This window comes from Nerophis lumbriciformis, linkage group LG10 (assembly GCF_033978685.3).
Source record: "Nerophis lumbriciformis linkage group LG10, RoL_Nlum_v2.1, whole genome shotgun sequence".
NCBI lineage: Eukaryota > Metazoa > Chordata > Actinopteri > Syngnathiformes > Syngnathidae > Nerophis > Nerophis lumbriciformis.
In genome coordinates, this window is record NC_084557.2 from 50,968,425 (window position 1) to 50,984,237 (window position 15,813).

The 15,813-nt window shown below is 41.3% G+C and overlaps 2 protein-coding genes across 2 annotated transcripts in view; one reads left to right on the top strand and one right to left on the bottom strand.

Annotated features, from left to right (window-relative positions):
* The window catches only part of stra6 (signaling receptor and transporter of retinol STRA6), a 112,258-nt gene extending 106,229 nt beyond the window's left edge, over positions 1–6,029 (top strand). The window contains exon 18 of the mRNA XM_061969453.2: positions 5,408–6,029. Within this exon, the coding sequence (XP_061825437.2) occupies positions 5,408–5,649 (242 nt within the window). The 3' untranslated portion in view covers positions 5,650–6,029. The remainder of the gene's footprint in view (positions 1–5,407) is intronic.
* A 2,347-nt stretch (positions 6,030–8,376) lies between these two features.
* On the bottom strand, positions 8,377–11,502 carry islr2 (immunoglobulin superfamily containing leucine-rich repeat 2). The gene is made up of 2 exons (XM_061969450.2): positions 11,281–11,502; positions 8,377–11,182 (listed from the first exon to the last, which is right to left on the bottom strand). Exon 2 carries the CDS (start codon positions 11,177–11,179, stop codon positions 9,077–9,079), a length of 2,103 nt encoding a protein of 700 aa, XP_061825434.2. The 5' UTR covers positions 11,180–11,182; positions 11,281–11,502; the 3' UTR covers positions 8,377–9,076.
* Positions 11,503–15,813: the final 4,311 nt, after the last annotated feature.

Sequence of the window (15,813 nt, forward strand, 5' to 3'; positions counted from 1 at the left end):
GTGAATGTTGTCTATCTGTGTTGGCCCTGCGATGAGGTGGCGACTTGTCCAGGGTGTACACTGCCTTCCACCCGAATGCAGCTGGGATAGGCTCCAGCACCCCCGTGACACTGAGAGGGACAAACAGGATAAAATGGATGAATGGGTGGATTATAGTATTGTGATAGTGCTCATTTCCTGGAGAAGCAGCTAGCACCCTAATCGTTAGCTAGCTTAAATGCTAACATGAACACAAGACACATTGTATTTCCCCGTTATAAACACCTGCTAGGCCTTTATCATTTAAAAAAAAGAGTAAAAATGATCAAGAGAAACACTTAAATAATAATATGGCTCTTAAGAAGCCAGCAAAATATTTAATCTTTCTTATGTCAATGAAAGAATATTGTGTCTATTCATTGCTTTAAAAATAAAACTTGGTTGAAAGATTTCAGTGTATATAAGTACTCTTTAGGTGTTAACCTCATTTTAGTTGAGGGGCCACATGGAGGTTTGTTTTCTTTGTCTTAGTTTGGCCAAAAATAGAACAAACACATTCTGAAAATATTACAATAAAAATATAGAAAAAAATACAGGCAGCAGTAAAGTTTAGATCCATGAAGGAAAAAAAAAAGTGAATAAAATGACATATGCATAAAAATATAATATAACAAGTGTGAGGTATACATACATACATTTATCAATTGTTTTCAAAACGCTTACAAAAAAAAGTGGGACACCAAAAATGTACTGTGGGACCCCATTTTTATGACTTGACGGGGTCCCTGGGACCCCATTTTGGAAATTCCTAGCACCAACACTGATGGAGTATTGGTGCGTGCAAGACAGCAGCAGGTGACTGTGGCCTGCGGGCCGGTTCTAATACTAATCAAATATCATCCCCGGGGACCATAGATCATTCATTCACGGGCCTTGACTTTGACACATTCAACAACATTGCAACAATAATAACATTGATCATTTTGCTCACAACAACCGTGAAATAAATTGTGGTATTGTTACATCCCTAATTGTAATGTGTGGTAGGGTATGGTGTGAGGAGTATGCTTTTGCCATGATATAGAATCATTAATATGATACATGACATGATGATGTATGATATGATGGCTAAATTGTTATGGAAAATAATAATGTAACGTTAGGTAATTACAGTACTCCCACCTTACATTCCTCAGGGACATTTGTATTAGATCTTTTAAGCAGGTGTTTTTTGTTTACATTGTTATTGCCTTCTGGTTAGCTAATGTTTGCCCTGCAGGTAATAGTCACTTTTCCACCCCTTTATATATTATGTATAGTTGTAAGCCTAGTTGTTAAAGTGCACATCATTAATGTTAATTAAGCAATATGTATGTAAAAAATATTGTATTTCATATATTCATTTTTTATTTTTTGCATTCATTTATTTATTCATATTTTTTTTTATCTTGTTAACTATTCTGATTGTTAATTTGCTTTCTTTAAGTAAAAAAAAAGGTCAAAGACAAAGCTATTCGGTTTCTTGTGAGTATATACACTTCACTGCCGATGTGGGGGGGGCGCCACCTAAAATCTTGCCTAGGGCGCCAGATTGGTTAGGGCCGGGCCTGCTTTTGTGTGAATGAGTGTAAATGGGGGAGGAAGGTTTTTTGGGTTGGTGCACTAATTGTAAGTGTATCTTATGTTTTTTATGTTGATTTAATAATACAAAAAACCCCAAAAAACGATACCGATAATAAAAAAAATGATACTGATAATTTCCAATATTACATTTTATAGCATTTATCGGCCGATCCCTAGTACAGGCCAAACGTTTGGACACACCTTCTCCTCATTCAATGTGTTTTCTTTATTTTCATGACTATTTACATTGTAGATTGTCACATCCAAACTATGAATGAACACATGTGGAGTTATGTACTTAACAAAAAAAAAAATGAAATAACTGAAAACATGTTTTATATTCTAGTTCCTTCAAAATAGCCACCCTTTGCTCTGATTACTGCTTTGCACACGTTTGGCATTCTCTCCATGAGCTTCAAGAGGAAAGGGTTTTCACTTCACAGGTGTGCTAGTTTTTGATGCCTTCAGTGACAATCTACAATGTAAATAGTCATGAAAATAAAGAAAATGAGGAGAAGGTGTGTCCAAACTTTTGGCCTGTACTGTATGTGTTACAATGACATATGATCTTTAATAAGATGACATGTACAATGATGATGTAATACAGGATGAGGTCATATGATGTGATATTTTGGATGTATCGGTGGTATGATATGACACCGTGATTATAAAGCAGGGGTGTCAAACTCACTTTAGATGGAATGAATGAAAAATCTACTCCCAAGTGGGCCGGACTGGTAAAATCATGGCACAATAACTTAAAAATAAATAGACATAATATAATATATCAGTATGTATAATATACTGTACATATATTATGTAAATATTACGTATATATGTTATATTTTATATCGCTATATTTAGTCTATTTATACCTGCATTGTCCTTTCCATCCTTACACTTTCCATCATTGTAACTGAGCTACTGTGTGGAACAATTTCCCTTGTGGATCATTAAAGTTTGTCTAAGTCTCAATCTGGCGCCCTAGGCAAGATTTTAGGTGGCGCCCCCCACATCGGCAGTGAAGTGTATATACTCACAAGAAACTGAATAGCTTTGTCTTTGACCTTTTTTTTTTTTACATACAACTATACCTAATATATAAAGGGGTGGAAAAGTGACTATTACCTGCAGGGCAAACATTAGCTAACCAGAAGGCAATAACAATGTAAACAAAAAACACCTGCTTAAAAGATCTAATACAAATGTCCCTGAGGAATGTAAGGTGGGAGTACTGTAATTACCTAACGTTACATTATTATTTTCCATAACAATTTAGCCCCCTCCACAATATTAACCCGACGTTAAAACAGAACTAGCTATTTATTGATTAGCAATTGCCGAATCATGTAACATTAGCTTAATGCTAAAAAGCCAGCTACTATCACATTCTGTAACAGACAAATAATTTCATGTAGGCTAACGTTACCTACCTGCTACCTCTGTCTTTTCTCGTTTCTCCTCCTCTTCTTTTCTCTTTTTTCTTCCCTGGGCACCTGACAGTTTTGGCCGTTTTGACATCTTGTGTTGATTTTTTGATGTGGTGACGTCCAAAAAGAGTCATGATACCGGAAGGGAGGGGGCGCACCGTGCGGGGGGAGGGGGGGGGGGGGGCGTAATGTTGTAACAAATCATATTTCTAATAAATAGGCTTTACTTTGCATTTTAATTAACGTGAGATTATTTTTTGTATTTAGAAATAATAGTAACAACTTTTTTTTTCCTCCAACATTTGTGGCACTGGCATGGCGCCCCCTGATGGACGGCGCCCTTAGCATTTGCCTATACGGCCTATGCCACGGGCCGGCCCTGCTAAGTCTAACTTCAGATTGTTTTCTTTGTTTAAAAATAGAACAAGCACATTCTGAAAATATACAAATCAAAATGGTTGGGTTTTATTTTACACTTCTATCTTTATTTGTCGTTATTTATACTTTGAGTCAACTCATTGGTGTTTATTTTCAATCTATCAAGATAAAAAAAATCATATCAAAATCAGATTACAGGATGTTATTTATGTAGTTTGCTCATTTTCCTTGACTGGTGTGGTTTAGTTTTATTTACATATTTAGCATAATCTACAAAGATACAAAGAATTGCTATTGCGACATCTAGTGGACACATTTAGAACAGCAGTTTCTTTCATTTCAAAATTTCGGCTCATTTTTATTCATAGCAAACTCTTCCCGCGGCCCGGATAAAAACCGTTCGTACATTTGACACCCCTGGTTTAAATGATATGGTTTGACGTGATGATTTGGTATGGTATGTGTTATGATCCGCTGCCCGGGTCATATTTTTTGTTTACGTTTTCAAGATACTTGTGTTTTTGGTTAGTTTTGGACTCCTTGAGTGCCTGTTTTGTACACCTGAGTTTGTTGCCATGGCTGCTTATTATTTTCACCTGCCGCGTTTGTTCCCGACACGCACCTGTTTGTCATCACTGACATTATTATTTAAGCCTGCCTTCCCTGTCATTCGTTCTTGCTTCGTACTGTGACGACCGGGGCGCATGGTGATGCGGGGTTTCGTTCTCCCAGGATGCAACGGACTGATATTTTCCACGATGACAATGCAGACGTCGAAGGCATTCCTGTCCTTGGACGGTAAAAACCTGTCAAGTCACCCACACATGAAAGACCTCCATTATCTTCTTATCTTCTCCCTGGAAAAAAACAACTTCGAGCTGCTACCGCAATTCTTCCCTCCGGAACACAGTACGAAGCAAGCAAAAAGTTCTCTCGCATCGGACCTGACGGAGGTGGATGAAGAAGGTGCGTGGATGGTCCTCCGAGCGATGGAGGCAGAGACGCTCCGCTGCAATCCAGATGAGGAGATGATATGGGGACCTGGAGGTGTAATCTAATTTACCGACGTGTCTAACAACGAAAATGCCATTAACACAACAAACATGGAGTTAAAAGCTCAAAATGAACACCGACTCACTGTTGGTAGCAGCTCGAAGTTGTTTTTTTCCAGGGAGAAGATAAGAAGATAATGGAGGTCTTTCATGTGTGTGTGACTTGACAGCAACTTCGAGCTGCTACCAACAGTGAGTCGGTGTTCATTTTGAGCTTTTAACTCCATGTTTGTTGTGTTAATGGCATTTTCGTTGTTAGACACGTCGGTAAATTAGATTACACCTCCAGGTCCCCATATCATCTCCTCATCTGGATTGCAGCGGAGCGTCTCTGCCTCCATCGCTCGGAGGACCATCCACGCACCTTCTTCATCCACCTCCGTCAGGCCCGATGCGAGAGAACTTTTTGCTTGCTTCGTACTGTGTTCCGGAGGGAAGAATTGCGGTAGCAGCTCGAAGTTGTTTTTTTCCAGGGAGAAGATAAGAAGATAATGGAGGTCTTTCATGTGTGGGTGACTTGACAGGTTTTTACCGTCCAAGGACAGGAATGCCTTCGACGTCTGCATTGTCATCGTGGAAAATATCAGTCCGTTGCATCTTGGGAGAACGAAACCCCGCATCACCATGCGCCCCGGTCGTCACAGTACGAAGCAAGAACGAATGACAGGGAAGGCAGGCTTAAATAATAATGTCAGTGATGACAAACAGGTGCGTGTCGGGAACAAACGCGGCAGGTGAAAATAATAAGCAGCCATGGCAACAAACTCAGGTGTACAAAACAGGCACTCAAGGAGTCCAAAACTAACCAAAAACACAAGTATCTTGAAAACGTAAACAAAAAATATGATCCGGGCAGCGGATCATAACAGTATGATATGATTTCTAATAGGGTATATGATGATACGGTGAGGATGCATATGATATTATATGATCTGTTGTCCTCAGGGATACAGCTGGTCCAGCAGGAGAAGAAGCACCTGAAGATCTCCAGCGCCAAGCGAGCCCGAGGCCACTGGCACCTCCTCTACACGCTGGTCAACAACCCCTCACTGGTGGGCACCCGGAAGCACTTCCAGCAGCGCACGGCCACCGAGGGCTTTCTGAACGGGAGCCTGAAGGGCAGCAGGAAGGAAGCCGAGGCGGACACGCCTGCAACTGAACATGAAGACGTCCAAAACGATTCATAACGGCCACGTTGTTGTTTTCAGTACAGATCTTCCTCAAGTCCTCCACACTTTGTCCCGTGCAGGCCTCGCGGTCAACATGGGTCACATGGCCTCTTGTAGGTGGGAGGAGCTTGTGTGTCTACCGTACATCATAATGTGCAACTTATTAATCTCAACTAAAACACATAAATGTGCTAAAAACAATCATTTTCAAGAGGGTATATTTATTCTACAAAGTGACTATTTATCATTAGCTGTTACTTTTCAGTGGAATGTTCTACAAACATGACCTGATTTATTCTGTTGTTTTTTAGACAATCTGAATATCATAAAGCACTGGAAATACAAATACAAAATTAAAGCTGCAAGCAGTGTTGTTCGGGCCCGCGTATTTGGCAGGTGCTAGTCCTAAGTGTCCCAATACTTTTGTCTACTTTTAGTCTGAAGTGTCCCAAGACTTTTGTCTAGTGTACCTACCTTGTCTGCATTGTGTGGGCACGTTGGTGCTTCCTGCTTTTGAGCAGCCATCTTAAAAAAACAGCACCGCAGGAGCATCAGTGCAGCGGGTCTTTGAAGGGTCATAAAATCAAAACCGGAGCAGGTATCACAAAACGGTTCTGTTAATTTATGCACAAGGGTTTAATCTCTCTCCTGTGTTATTTTGAAGCCGAAAGGACAAACGCGCTCAGAGGAGATAGTTTTTGAAGGAAGGTGACAGGTTTTTCCAAAAAAAATGTTTTGAAAGGGGAATAGCAAACATCCTGTTGATTTTTGCTGGGGGTTGTCAATTTATGAAATGTAGGTCTAAGTATGACATACATAGAGGTTTTTGTTTCATGTCTGTCCGACCTTCCCAGTGGGAGTTACAGTCAGTTTTGTAGTTGTTTTCTTCCGAGGAGCAGTTTTTTGTCAGTTTTATTAAAAAATTGCTGTAGAGCACAATTTTTAGATTTGGGGTTAGGTTTTTTCATTAGATCACAGTTTTAGCCAGTCCTGATGTGTGTGTAAAGTTTGGAGAGTTTTGAAGCATGTTAAGGGGGTCAAATTACAGCTCAAAGAGGCAAAAGTGACTGTTTTTAGTACTTTTTTGTCTTGAAGGGGTAATTGCCAACTTCCTGTTGATTTTAGCCCGAAGACATACAATTATGAGAACTAGGTCAAAGTCAGACCTACATAGAGGATTTTGTTTCATATTTTTCCGACCTTCCTAGTGGGAGTTACAGGCAGTCTATTTTTTTTTTTCCTAGGGGGCGCTAGAGCGCAATTTTGAGTTTTGAAGTTTGGTTCTTTGATAAAAAGTTTTGCCGTATATTACTGATGTGTGTGTAAAATTTGGTGAGTTTTGAAGCATGTTAAGGGGGTGAAAGTAGTGCGCAAAGCTGCGGAAGAATAATAATAATAATTAAAGCTGCAAGCAGCATTGTTCGGGCCCGCGTATTTGGCAGGTGCTAGTCCTAAGTGTCCCAATACTTTTGTCTACTTTTAGTCTGAAGTGTCCCAAGACTTTTGTCTAGTGTACCTACCTTGTCTGCATTGTGTGGGCACGTTGGTGCTTCCTGCTTTTGAGCAGCCATCTTAAAAAAACAGCAGCATCAGTGCAGCGGGTCTTTGAAGGGTCATAAAATCAAAACCGGAGCAGGTATTAAAAAGCTGTTCTATACTTTTATACACAAGGGTTCAATCTCTCTCCTGTGTTAGTTTGAAGCCTAAAATATGAACGTGCTCAGAGGAGATAGATTTTGAAAGAAGGTGACCGGTTTTTACAAAAATGTTGTTTTGAAGGGGGAATAGCAAACTTCCTGTTGATTTTTGCTGGGGATTGTCAATTTATGAAATGTAGGTGTAAGTGAGACCTACATTGAAGTTTTTGTTTCATGTCTCTCCGACCTTTCCAGTGGGAGTTACAGGCAGTTTTGTCATTTTTTTCTTCCGAGGAGCAGTTTTTTCTCCGTTTTATTAAAAAATTGCTCTAGAGCGCGATTTTTAAATTTGGGGTTAGGTTTTTTATTAGATCGCAATTTCTGCTAGTCCTGATGTGTGTGTTCAGTTTGGTGAGTTTTGAAGCATGTTAAGGGGGTCAAATTACAGCTCAAAGAGGCAAAAGTGACTGTTTTTAGTACTTTTTTGTCTTGAAGGGGGAATTGCCAACTTCCTGTTGATTTTAGCCCAAGGATATACAATAATGAAAACTAGGTCTAAGTCAGACCTACATAGAGGATTTTGTTTCATGTCTTTCCGACCTTCCTAGTAGGAGTTACAGGCAGTCTGTTTTTTTTTCCCTAGGGGGCGCTAGAGCGCAATTTTGAGTTTTGGGGTTCGTTTTTTTTATTAAAAGGCCTGATGTGTGGGTCAAATATGGTGAGTTTTGAAGCATGTTAAGTGGGTCAAATTAGTGCTCAAAGAGGCGGCGGAAGAATAAGAAAGAAATAATAAAACCTTACAAATTCAATAGGTCCTTATGTCCCATTGCATAAGGACTCCCTGTGGGAGTCCTTATGCATAGGGCCATGCGGGCCCTAATAATAAGAAAGAATAAAACGGACGAATAACAATAGGTCCTTATGTCCCATTGCATTAGGACTCCCTGTGGGAGTCCTTTTGCAATGGGCCATGGCGGGCCCTAATGACATAAGAGAGACAAAAACACAATCCCCCCCCATTTATTTTTCTTTACAAATAAATCTAGTGAGAAGAAAAGTATCGCGTCTATTTTTTTCACACATTTCTCAGCAAAATGAACGACAAATCCAAGTTTTATTAATTTATTAATCCCATTTACAAGAAATGATAGAGCAAAAATATCAAGCGCACACAGATTTGGTATTTATTTTTATTTTGGTTTAACATCAAATTTGACAGAAAAAAACAAGCCGCAGGACGCGTCTCGCTCGTCCTTTTTTTTCTTTTTTTTGGGGCTTCTTATAGAAACTTGTTTTAAAAAAATTAAAAAATACTCACTTTACGGCACAAATTGACAGCATATATATAAAATAGTCAAATAAGAATAATCTACGACACAAAAGAGTAATAAAACACCAGTGACGTCATGCACCGGACAACGTCAATACACATTTATTATTAATATCAGATGAGATTTAACGATATATGTAAACATATTCTCATCACACGATCAATGCTGATGCATACTTGGATTTTTATATTTTAAAAACACCGGCAGATTTGGCTTAAAATAATTCCTGAGAGGCTTTTAGCAAACCAGATTGACTATTTTAGTTACAAAAAAAAAGCCGGGTTTTTTTTTTTTTTTTTTGCTCGTTGCGCTGCGCAGTAATTAATAATAATAATAATTAATAAGCCAATATTGTGTGCTTTACATTTACATGCCTCTAATGTTTAAAATGACGTCAAATACAATCTCAGCGGTGGGTTTTTTTCCCAGGTAAGAAAAAGGGTGATATCTTACAAAAAGTGTACACCTGGCGGGCAGTCAGCGGCTCGACTGCTTGTAGTTTCCGTTGATCTCCTCCGAGATGTTGACCGCCTCGGCCCCCAGCGGCAACCTGTCACTGTACTCGGACCCCGCCTCGAAGTCGTCCTGGTTGGTCTTGGACGAGGACCCCGGGATGGACTCGGTCACCTCGGTCGCGCCGTCTCCCAGCACGGGACTGTCTCTCTCCCCGTCCCCGTCGCCCGCCTCGCTGGGGTCGAAGGTCTTCTCCGACTCCACCAAAGACGCCCGGCGGTGGAAGTCGGCTTGCTTCTCCAGCCAGTCTGGATTCTGCGTCTTCATGACCAGCTTGTAGGTCTTCCCTTGGTATTTGTAGAGGAGGTGGCAGCAGGTGGCCCCCAACAGGGGGACGGTGGCCAGGCCCAGGAGGAAGATGCTGACCACCACGATGATGAGCAGGGACGGGATCTTCTTCCTGGTGGTGAAGACCACCTGCACCTGGCAGTCCTGTCCTCCGTAAGTGAGACAAAGCGTGTAGTTGGTGCCAGGCTGTAATCCGGTGAACAAATAGGAGTTGACCCCGTCTTCGATGTTGGACCACTTGATGAGGGAGTGTCCGTGCCCGGTGTCCACGCAGATGTAGAGCATGTCCGGGATGTGGTTCCCCGAGGACGCCTGGTACAGACCGGCGGGCTCCTGCACCAACACGTCCTCCTTCCCCCCCTGACTCACGTGAAGGTTGGATTTGCTGCGAGAAAGCTGCAGAGGGTTGAGTTTGACCTTGGCGTCCGTCTCGGACACTTCCAGGGCGATGATGCCGAAGTCGAAGGTGTACTGTTTGAGGTCGTCCAGGCTCATGTTGAAGGCGTGGTTGGAGACGTACTCGCTGCCGTCCCTCACGCCGCACTTGCCGCTAAAGACGGGGTCTTTAGGAACCACCTGGGCGCCGTCTTGTTTGCCCGGCCACCCTTGCGGTTTGATCTTGGTCCTGTCGTCGCTTTTGATGACGTTGTTTTTGGAGGTCTGGGGTTGGGAAGGCTTGTTGGGAGACGGTCGGATCCTGTCCACCGTGGCGTCCGACGACGCGGCGTGTTTTTTGCTGCCCGTCGAGGTCAATTGAACAGAACTCTGGGACTTACCCAGATCGTTCACAGCAAGGCAGCTGTAATTCCCGTCTTCCTTTTTAGTCAGACGGGGGACCACTAGGGTGCCATTTTGAAAAACAAGGAACCGACTGTTGGTGGTTTTGTCATTGACCGGCAGGTTGTTGGTCTCGCCGCCGAACGGCAGAGGGAATAGGAAATTCTGGTTTCCCGCAATCACCTCCCAGCTGACCTGCGGTTTGGGGCTTCCTTGTGTTTCACAATTCAAGACCACCGTGGAGCCCTCAGGGAGCTCCGTCTTATCAATGTCCGGTTGGTAGGTTATGGTGACAAGAGGCGCCTGACAGTCCAGTTTGGGGATTTTGGAGACCATCACACCTCTGTGGAGCTCGGGCGAGTCGCACACAATAGAATTGGGCTCGGGGACGGAGATCTTGGTCGTCGCCATCCAGTCCTTCAGCCACTCCAAGCTGCAGGAGCACGAGAAGGGGTTGTTGTAGATCTGCAGGTGAGACATGGAGGACAGAGCGCTGAAGGTGCCCTGGACGATGGTGGTGAACTTGTTGTTGTTGATGCGCAGCGAGCGCAGGTCTTTCAGCGTGGCGAAGGCGTCCCCGGGAAGGTCCGCCATCTCGTTATTGTTCATTTTCAGCAGCTGCAAGGCGGTCAGGTTGCGAAGGTCCTCCCAGGGGAACTTGACTATTTTATTATAGCTGACGTCCAAGTTTCGGAGCTGCACCAAAGGGGCCAAAGTGTCCATCTCTATGGAGACGATCTCGTTATGGGCCAACCAGAGGGAGGTGACCTGGGTGATGTTGGCGAAGGTTTTGCTCGGCAGGAAAGTGAGCTTGTTGGCCGAGAGGCTGACCGTGGTCACGTTGGCGGGCAGACCCCGAGGCACCGCCAGGAGGTCTTTGTAGGCGCAGTCGGCGAATTGATGGGCAAATTTGTCTTGGCAGGTGCAAAGCTCTGGACAGCAGCGGACGCTCGCCAGCAGCGAGGTCCACAAAGCCAGGACGCGCACAAGCTTGGGCGCCATTTTCTGCAAAAATGTGAAAATGCTACTTTTTAGAAACATTTTCATTCATATGTAATAGTTTAAAACATCATTTTCTTTGCTTAAAATTGAAATGAACTTACCTGTCCAATCCAATGTGGTCTGCCTTCAATCAATTCGGTCCACTTTCCACTCAAAAAGCTTCAAAAGTGCCACAAAAAGGTGTTTTAATTACAATTCACCTGACTTTTCCCTCCTAAAAGGCAACATTTTTGTGTTTGTTTGTCCCGGTGAGCAGTTCACGGTCCGTCGGTGATTTCTCTCCCTTTCGTGAGCGTGTCAAACCCCACTGCGCGCTCCCGTCGTCGTGGAGCCAGGAAAGGCATCGGGAGCGCGCAGCCTCTCCCATCGCGCGCGCTCCTCTCCTCTTATTAAAGATACAGAAGCTGCATCCTCCAAGGAAATCATCCATCATTCATAAAGCACACAAAACATCTTCTTTGACCTCATTCAGCTTTGTTTTTCTACTGTTTCTACACACCTTGTGCACATTTGACATTCAAATAATACCAAATCATAATCTTTTTTTTTTTTTTTACACTAAATTCAAACTAATATTTGCCTAGTAGTCTAATTCAAGAAGCTGCAGGGCGAGCACCACGCATGCGCATCATTTTTTTTTTTTTAAATAAATAAAAGACATTAGGAGACATTCAAAAATGAAATAATTGTACAAACATAATGTTTTTAGAAAAGAAAACAATTTACTCAGTACACCACGAGTCAATTATATGTGAGTGCAAGCCACATGTGGGATCAAAAATAAAAATAAAATCAATAAGCTCAATTTAAAAGTCTACAGGCAAGTATATTAGTTTGGTTTGATGTTCAGGAAGCGTGCTAAATATGAACATTTAATAATTAATTAATTTTTTGCGAATAATATGTACTTGTACAAACACACATATACTATGTCGCATATTTCTATTGTCTTTATTGTATGCAGATTGATAAAGAAAATAAATGTCCAAACAAAACCCCACATTTGACTATAAATTGTGTATTAAAACACATCAAATGTAACATTATGGAGGCGTGTCCGATGACGTCACCAGAAAGTGTTTCCTCAACTTTAGCACAACAGCGACCTCTGCTGCCTGAAAGATGTCATCACAAGAGACTACGTTTGGACTCCTCGTTTTCCACCTTTTTAGACTTCAACAGGATGAATGAAAAAAAAAAATCGGGATTACTATAAAATAACTTTGTATTTTTTTGACTGAGCATTGTTGGTTTTAATACTGTCATTTTGTTTGCAACAGACGGTTCCTAATAATGTAAGAGCTTTGATACTTAAACACCAGAGGTGGGACCAAGTCATTGTTTTGCAAGTCACAAGTAAGTCTCAAGTCTTTGCCCTCGAGTCCGAGTCAAGTCCCGAGTCAAGACAGGGCAAGCCCCGAGTCAAGTCCAAAGTCAAGACTGGAAAGTCTCAAGTCAAGTCCTAAGTCCTGCATTTTGAGTTTCGAGTCCTTTCAAGTCCTTTTAACCACAGACCAATATATTAACACAGATTGTGTATGCTTTTCAAACGCTGTATTTATTTATTAAAACAAGTGCATTTGAAATTGCAGGAAAGAAAATTGTGCTGACATTGCACTTTATAATAGCACTATTAACCAGTCATTTTAAACATTAACTCATTCCTTTACAGAACAAACACATTGAAAAATAAAGTGCAAATGTACTTATTTGTACAAAAGTGTTAACATTGAAAAAACATGACATATACGTGAACATAACAAAAAAGTTGTACTTTTTATATGTCAGGGCCCTATGCTGCATTGCATTTGCAAAAGACCAAATCAGCCAAGAGTCTGTCAGTCATTTGTGCACGATGGGGGCGTAGTATGATGCCACCATGGCTGAAAACTCGCTCCACTGGAGCACTGGAGGCAGGCACTGCCAAGACTCTCATGGCCACTCGGAACAGTGAAGGAAGAGTCTTCATGTTCAATGCCCAGAACAAAAGGGGGGAGAGAGTTGTTTTGGGTTGGTGCACTACTTGTAAGTGTATCTTGTGTTTTTTATGTTGATTTAATTAAAAAAAGACAACAACAAAAATTATTTCTTGTGCGGCCCGATACCAATCGATCCACGGACCAGTACCGGGCCGCGGCCCGGTGGTTGGGGACCACTGAGGTAAACAACCAACAGTATGTCAGAAAGCTAGCTAAAACGGTACACATATTCATAATATAGTATACATTTTAACTGACCTTTATTTTACTATTTTTGTCTTTTTTTAGGTGGCTAAAATACGCGGTGCTGCTGACCGCCGTCTAACGTTACGTGTGATATATTGACTAACGTAACCCTGCTTGAAAAAAATCACTGAACAAAAAGTATGAATAAGGTAGTGAACTGCAACAGATTCCCGTGTTTGCAATAACGTTATAACGTTAGCAGTGAGTTTACAGCCTCACTGATTTAACTACACAGCAAATAAAAGTCACGTTACTTAGCCAATAAACGTTATCTTACATTCAAAACTTACCGTTCTTTGTGCAACTTCAAATGCCGGACGAAGTTGGAAGTTGTTGCCTCTCCATCAGTCATTTTCGAACCGCATGTGTTGCATACTGCAAACCGTTTTGTGTTGACCACCTCGTAATTTTTATACCCAAACAAAATTATTTTAGGCATCATTTTTTGTTCACTGGCGTGTGGTTTGGACATGTCTTCTTCGTTGGTTGTCCTGCAATTTGATTGGATGAATGCTGTGTGATGAAAACAAAGTAGATCTAATTTGATTGGCTGTTGTACTGAGACCACACCAGCTGACACACGCAACGCTGATAGACAAGTACACAATGAAAAATACGGAGCGCTCCCGAATAACTTTTTCATCTTTGGGTTTTGGGGAAAGTAGCAAGTCATGTCAAGTCATGTCAATTCAAAAGGCTCAAGTCCAAGTGAAGTCACAAGTCATTGATGTTAAAGTCTAAGTCGAGTTGCAAGTCTTTTTACATTTTGTCAAGTCGAGTCTAAAGTCATCAAATTCATGACTCGAGTCTGACTCGAGTCCAAGTCATGTGACTCGAGTCCACACCTCTGCAAACTGGTACTGTAAATATAAATATATTTAATTATTGGATAGAAAATATATTAGCAATCACACATTACGCATCAAAAATGCAGCTTTTATTATCTGAAGCTAATGTTTCACCAACATAATATATTTACCATACAGGTGAGATTATCACCATTTTCACTGGCTCAGATGTAACTGTAAGACACTGCCCCCTGGTGTTTAAATGAAGTCACTGCAGACACATTTGTTAGTTGTTAATTAAGTGTCCAAACTTTTCCACACACAATTAAAGAATGTGTGGGGGACCTTCATACATGTTGTATATAAAATATACTAAAACCAATACAATATAGGTCAAAATATGCCATTTTAACTGATGCTACAAAACCAATTAGATTAATTCTTCATTATTTTATGAGGATTTTATTCCTTTTATTCATCATTTTGTTTGCCTTCTTGTAATGTTTGAGTTTGAGTTTATTTGCAACATGCACGCATACAACATGATACATCACACATGCATGCATACAACATGATGCATCACACATGCATGCATACAACATGATACATCACACATGCATGCATACAACATGATACATCACACATGCATGCATACAACATGATACATCACACATGCATGCATACAACATGATACATCACACATGCATGCATACAACATGATACATCACACATGCATGCATACAACATGATACATCACACATGCACGCATACAACATGATGCATCACACATGCACGCATACAACATGATACATCGCACATGCACAAATACAACATGATACATCACACATGCACGCATACAACATGATACATCACACATGCATGCATACAACATGATACATCACACATGCACGCATACAACATGATACATCACACATGCATGCATACAACATGATACATCACACATGCACGCATACAACATGATGCATCACACATGCACGCATACAACATGATACATCACACATGCATGCATACAACATGATACATCACACATGCACGCATACAACATGATACATCACACATGCATGCATACAACATGATACATCACACATGCACGCATACAACATGATACATCACACATGCATGCATACAACATGATACATCACACATGCACGCATACAACATGATACATCACACATGCATGCATACAACATGATACATCACACATGCACGCATACAACATGATACATCACACATGCATGCATACAACATGATACATCACACATGCACGCATACAACATGATACATCACACATGCATGCATACAACATGATACATCACACATGCATGCATACAACATGATACATCACACATGCATGCATACAACATGATACATCACACATGCATGCATACAACATGATGCATCACACATGCACGCATACAACATGATACATCACACATGCATGCATACAACATGATGCATCACACATGCATGCATACAACATGATACATCACACATGCATGCATACAACATGATACATCACACATGCACGCATACAACATGATGCATCACACATGCATGCATACAACATGATACATCACACATGCATGCATACAACATGATA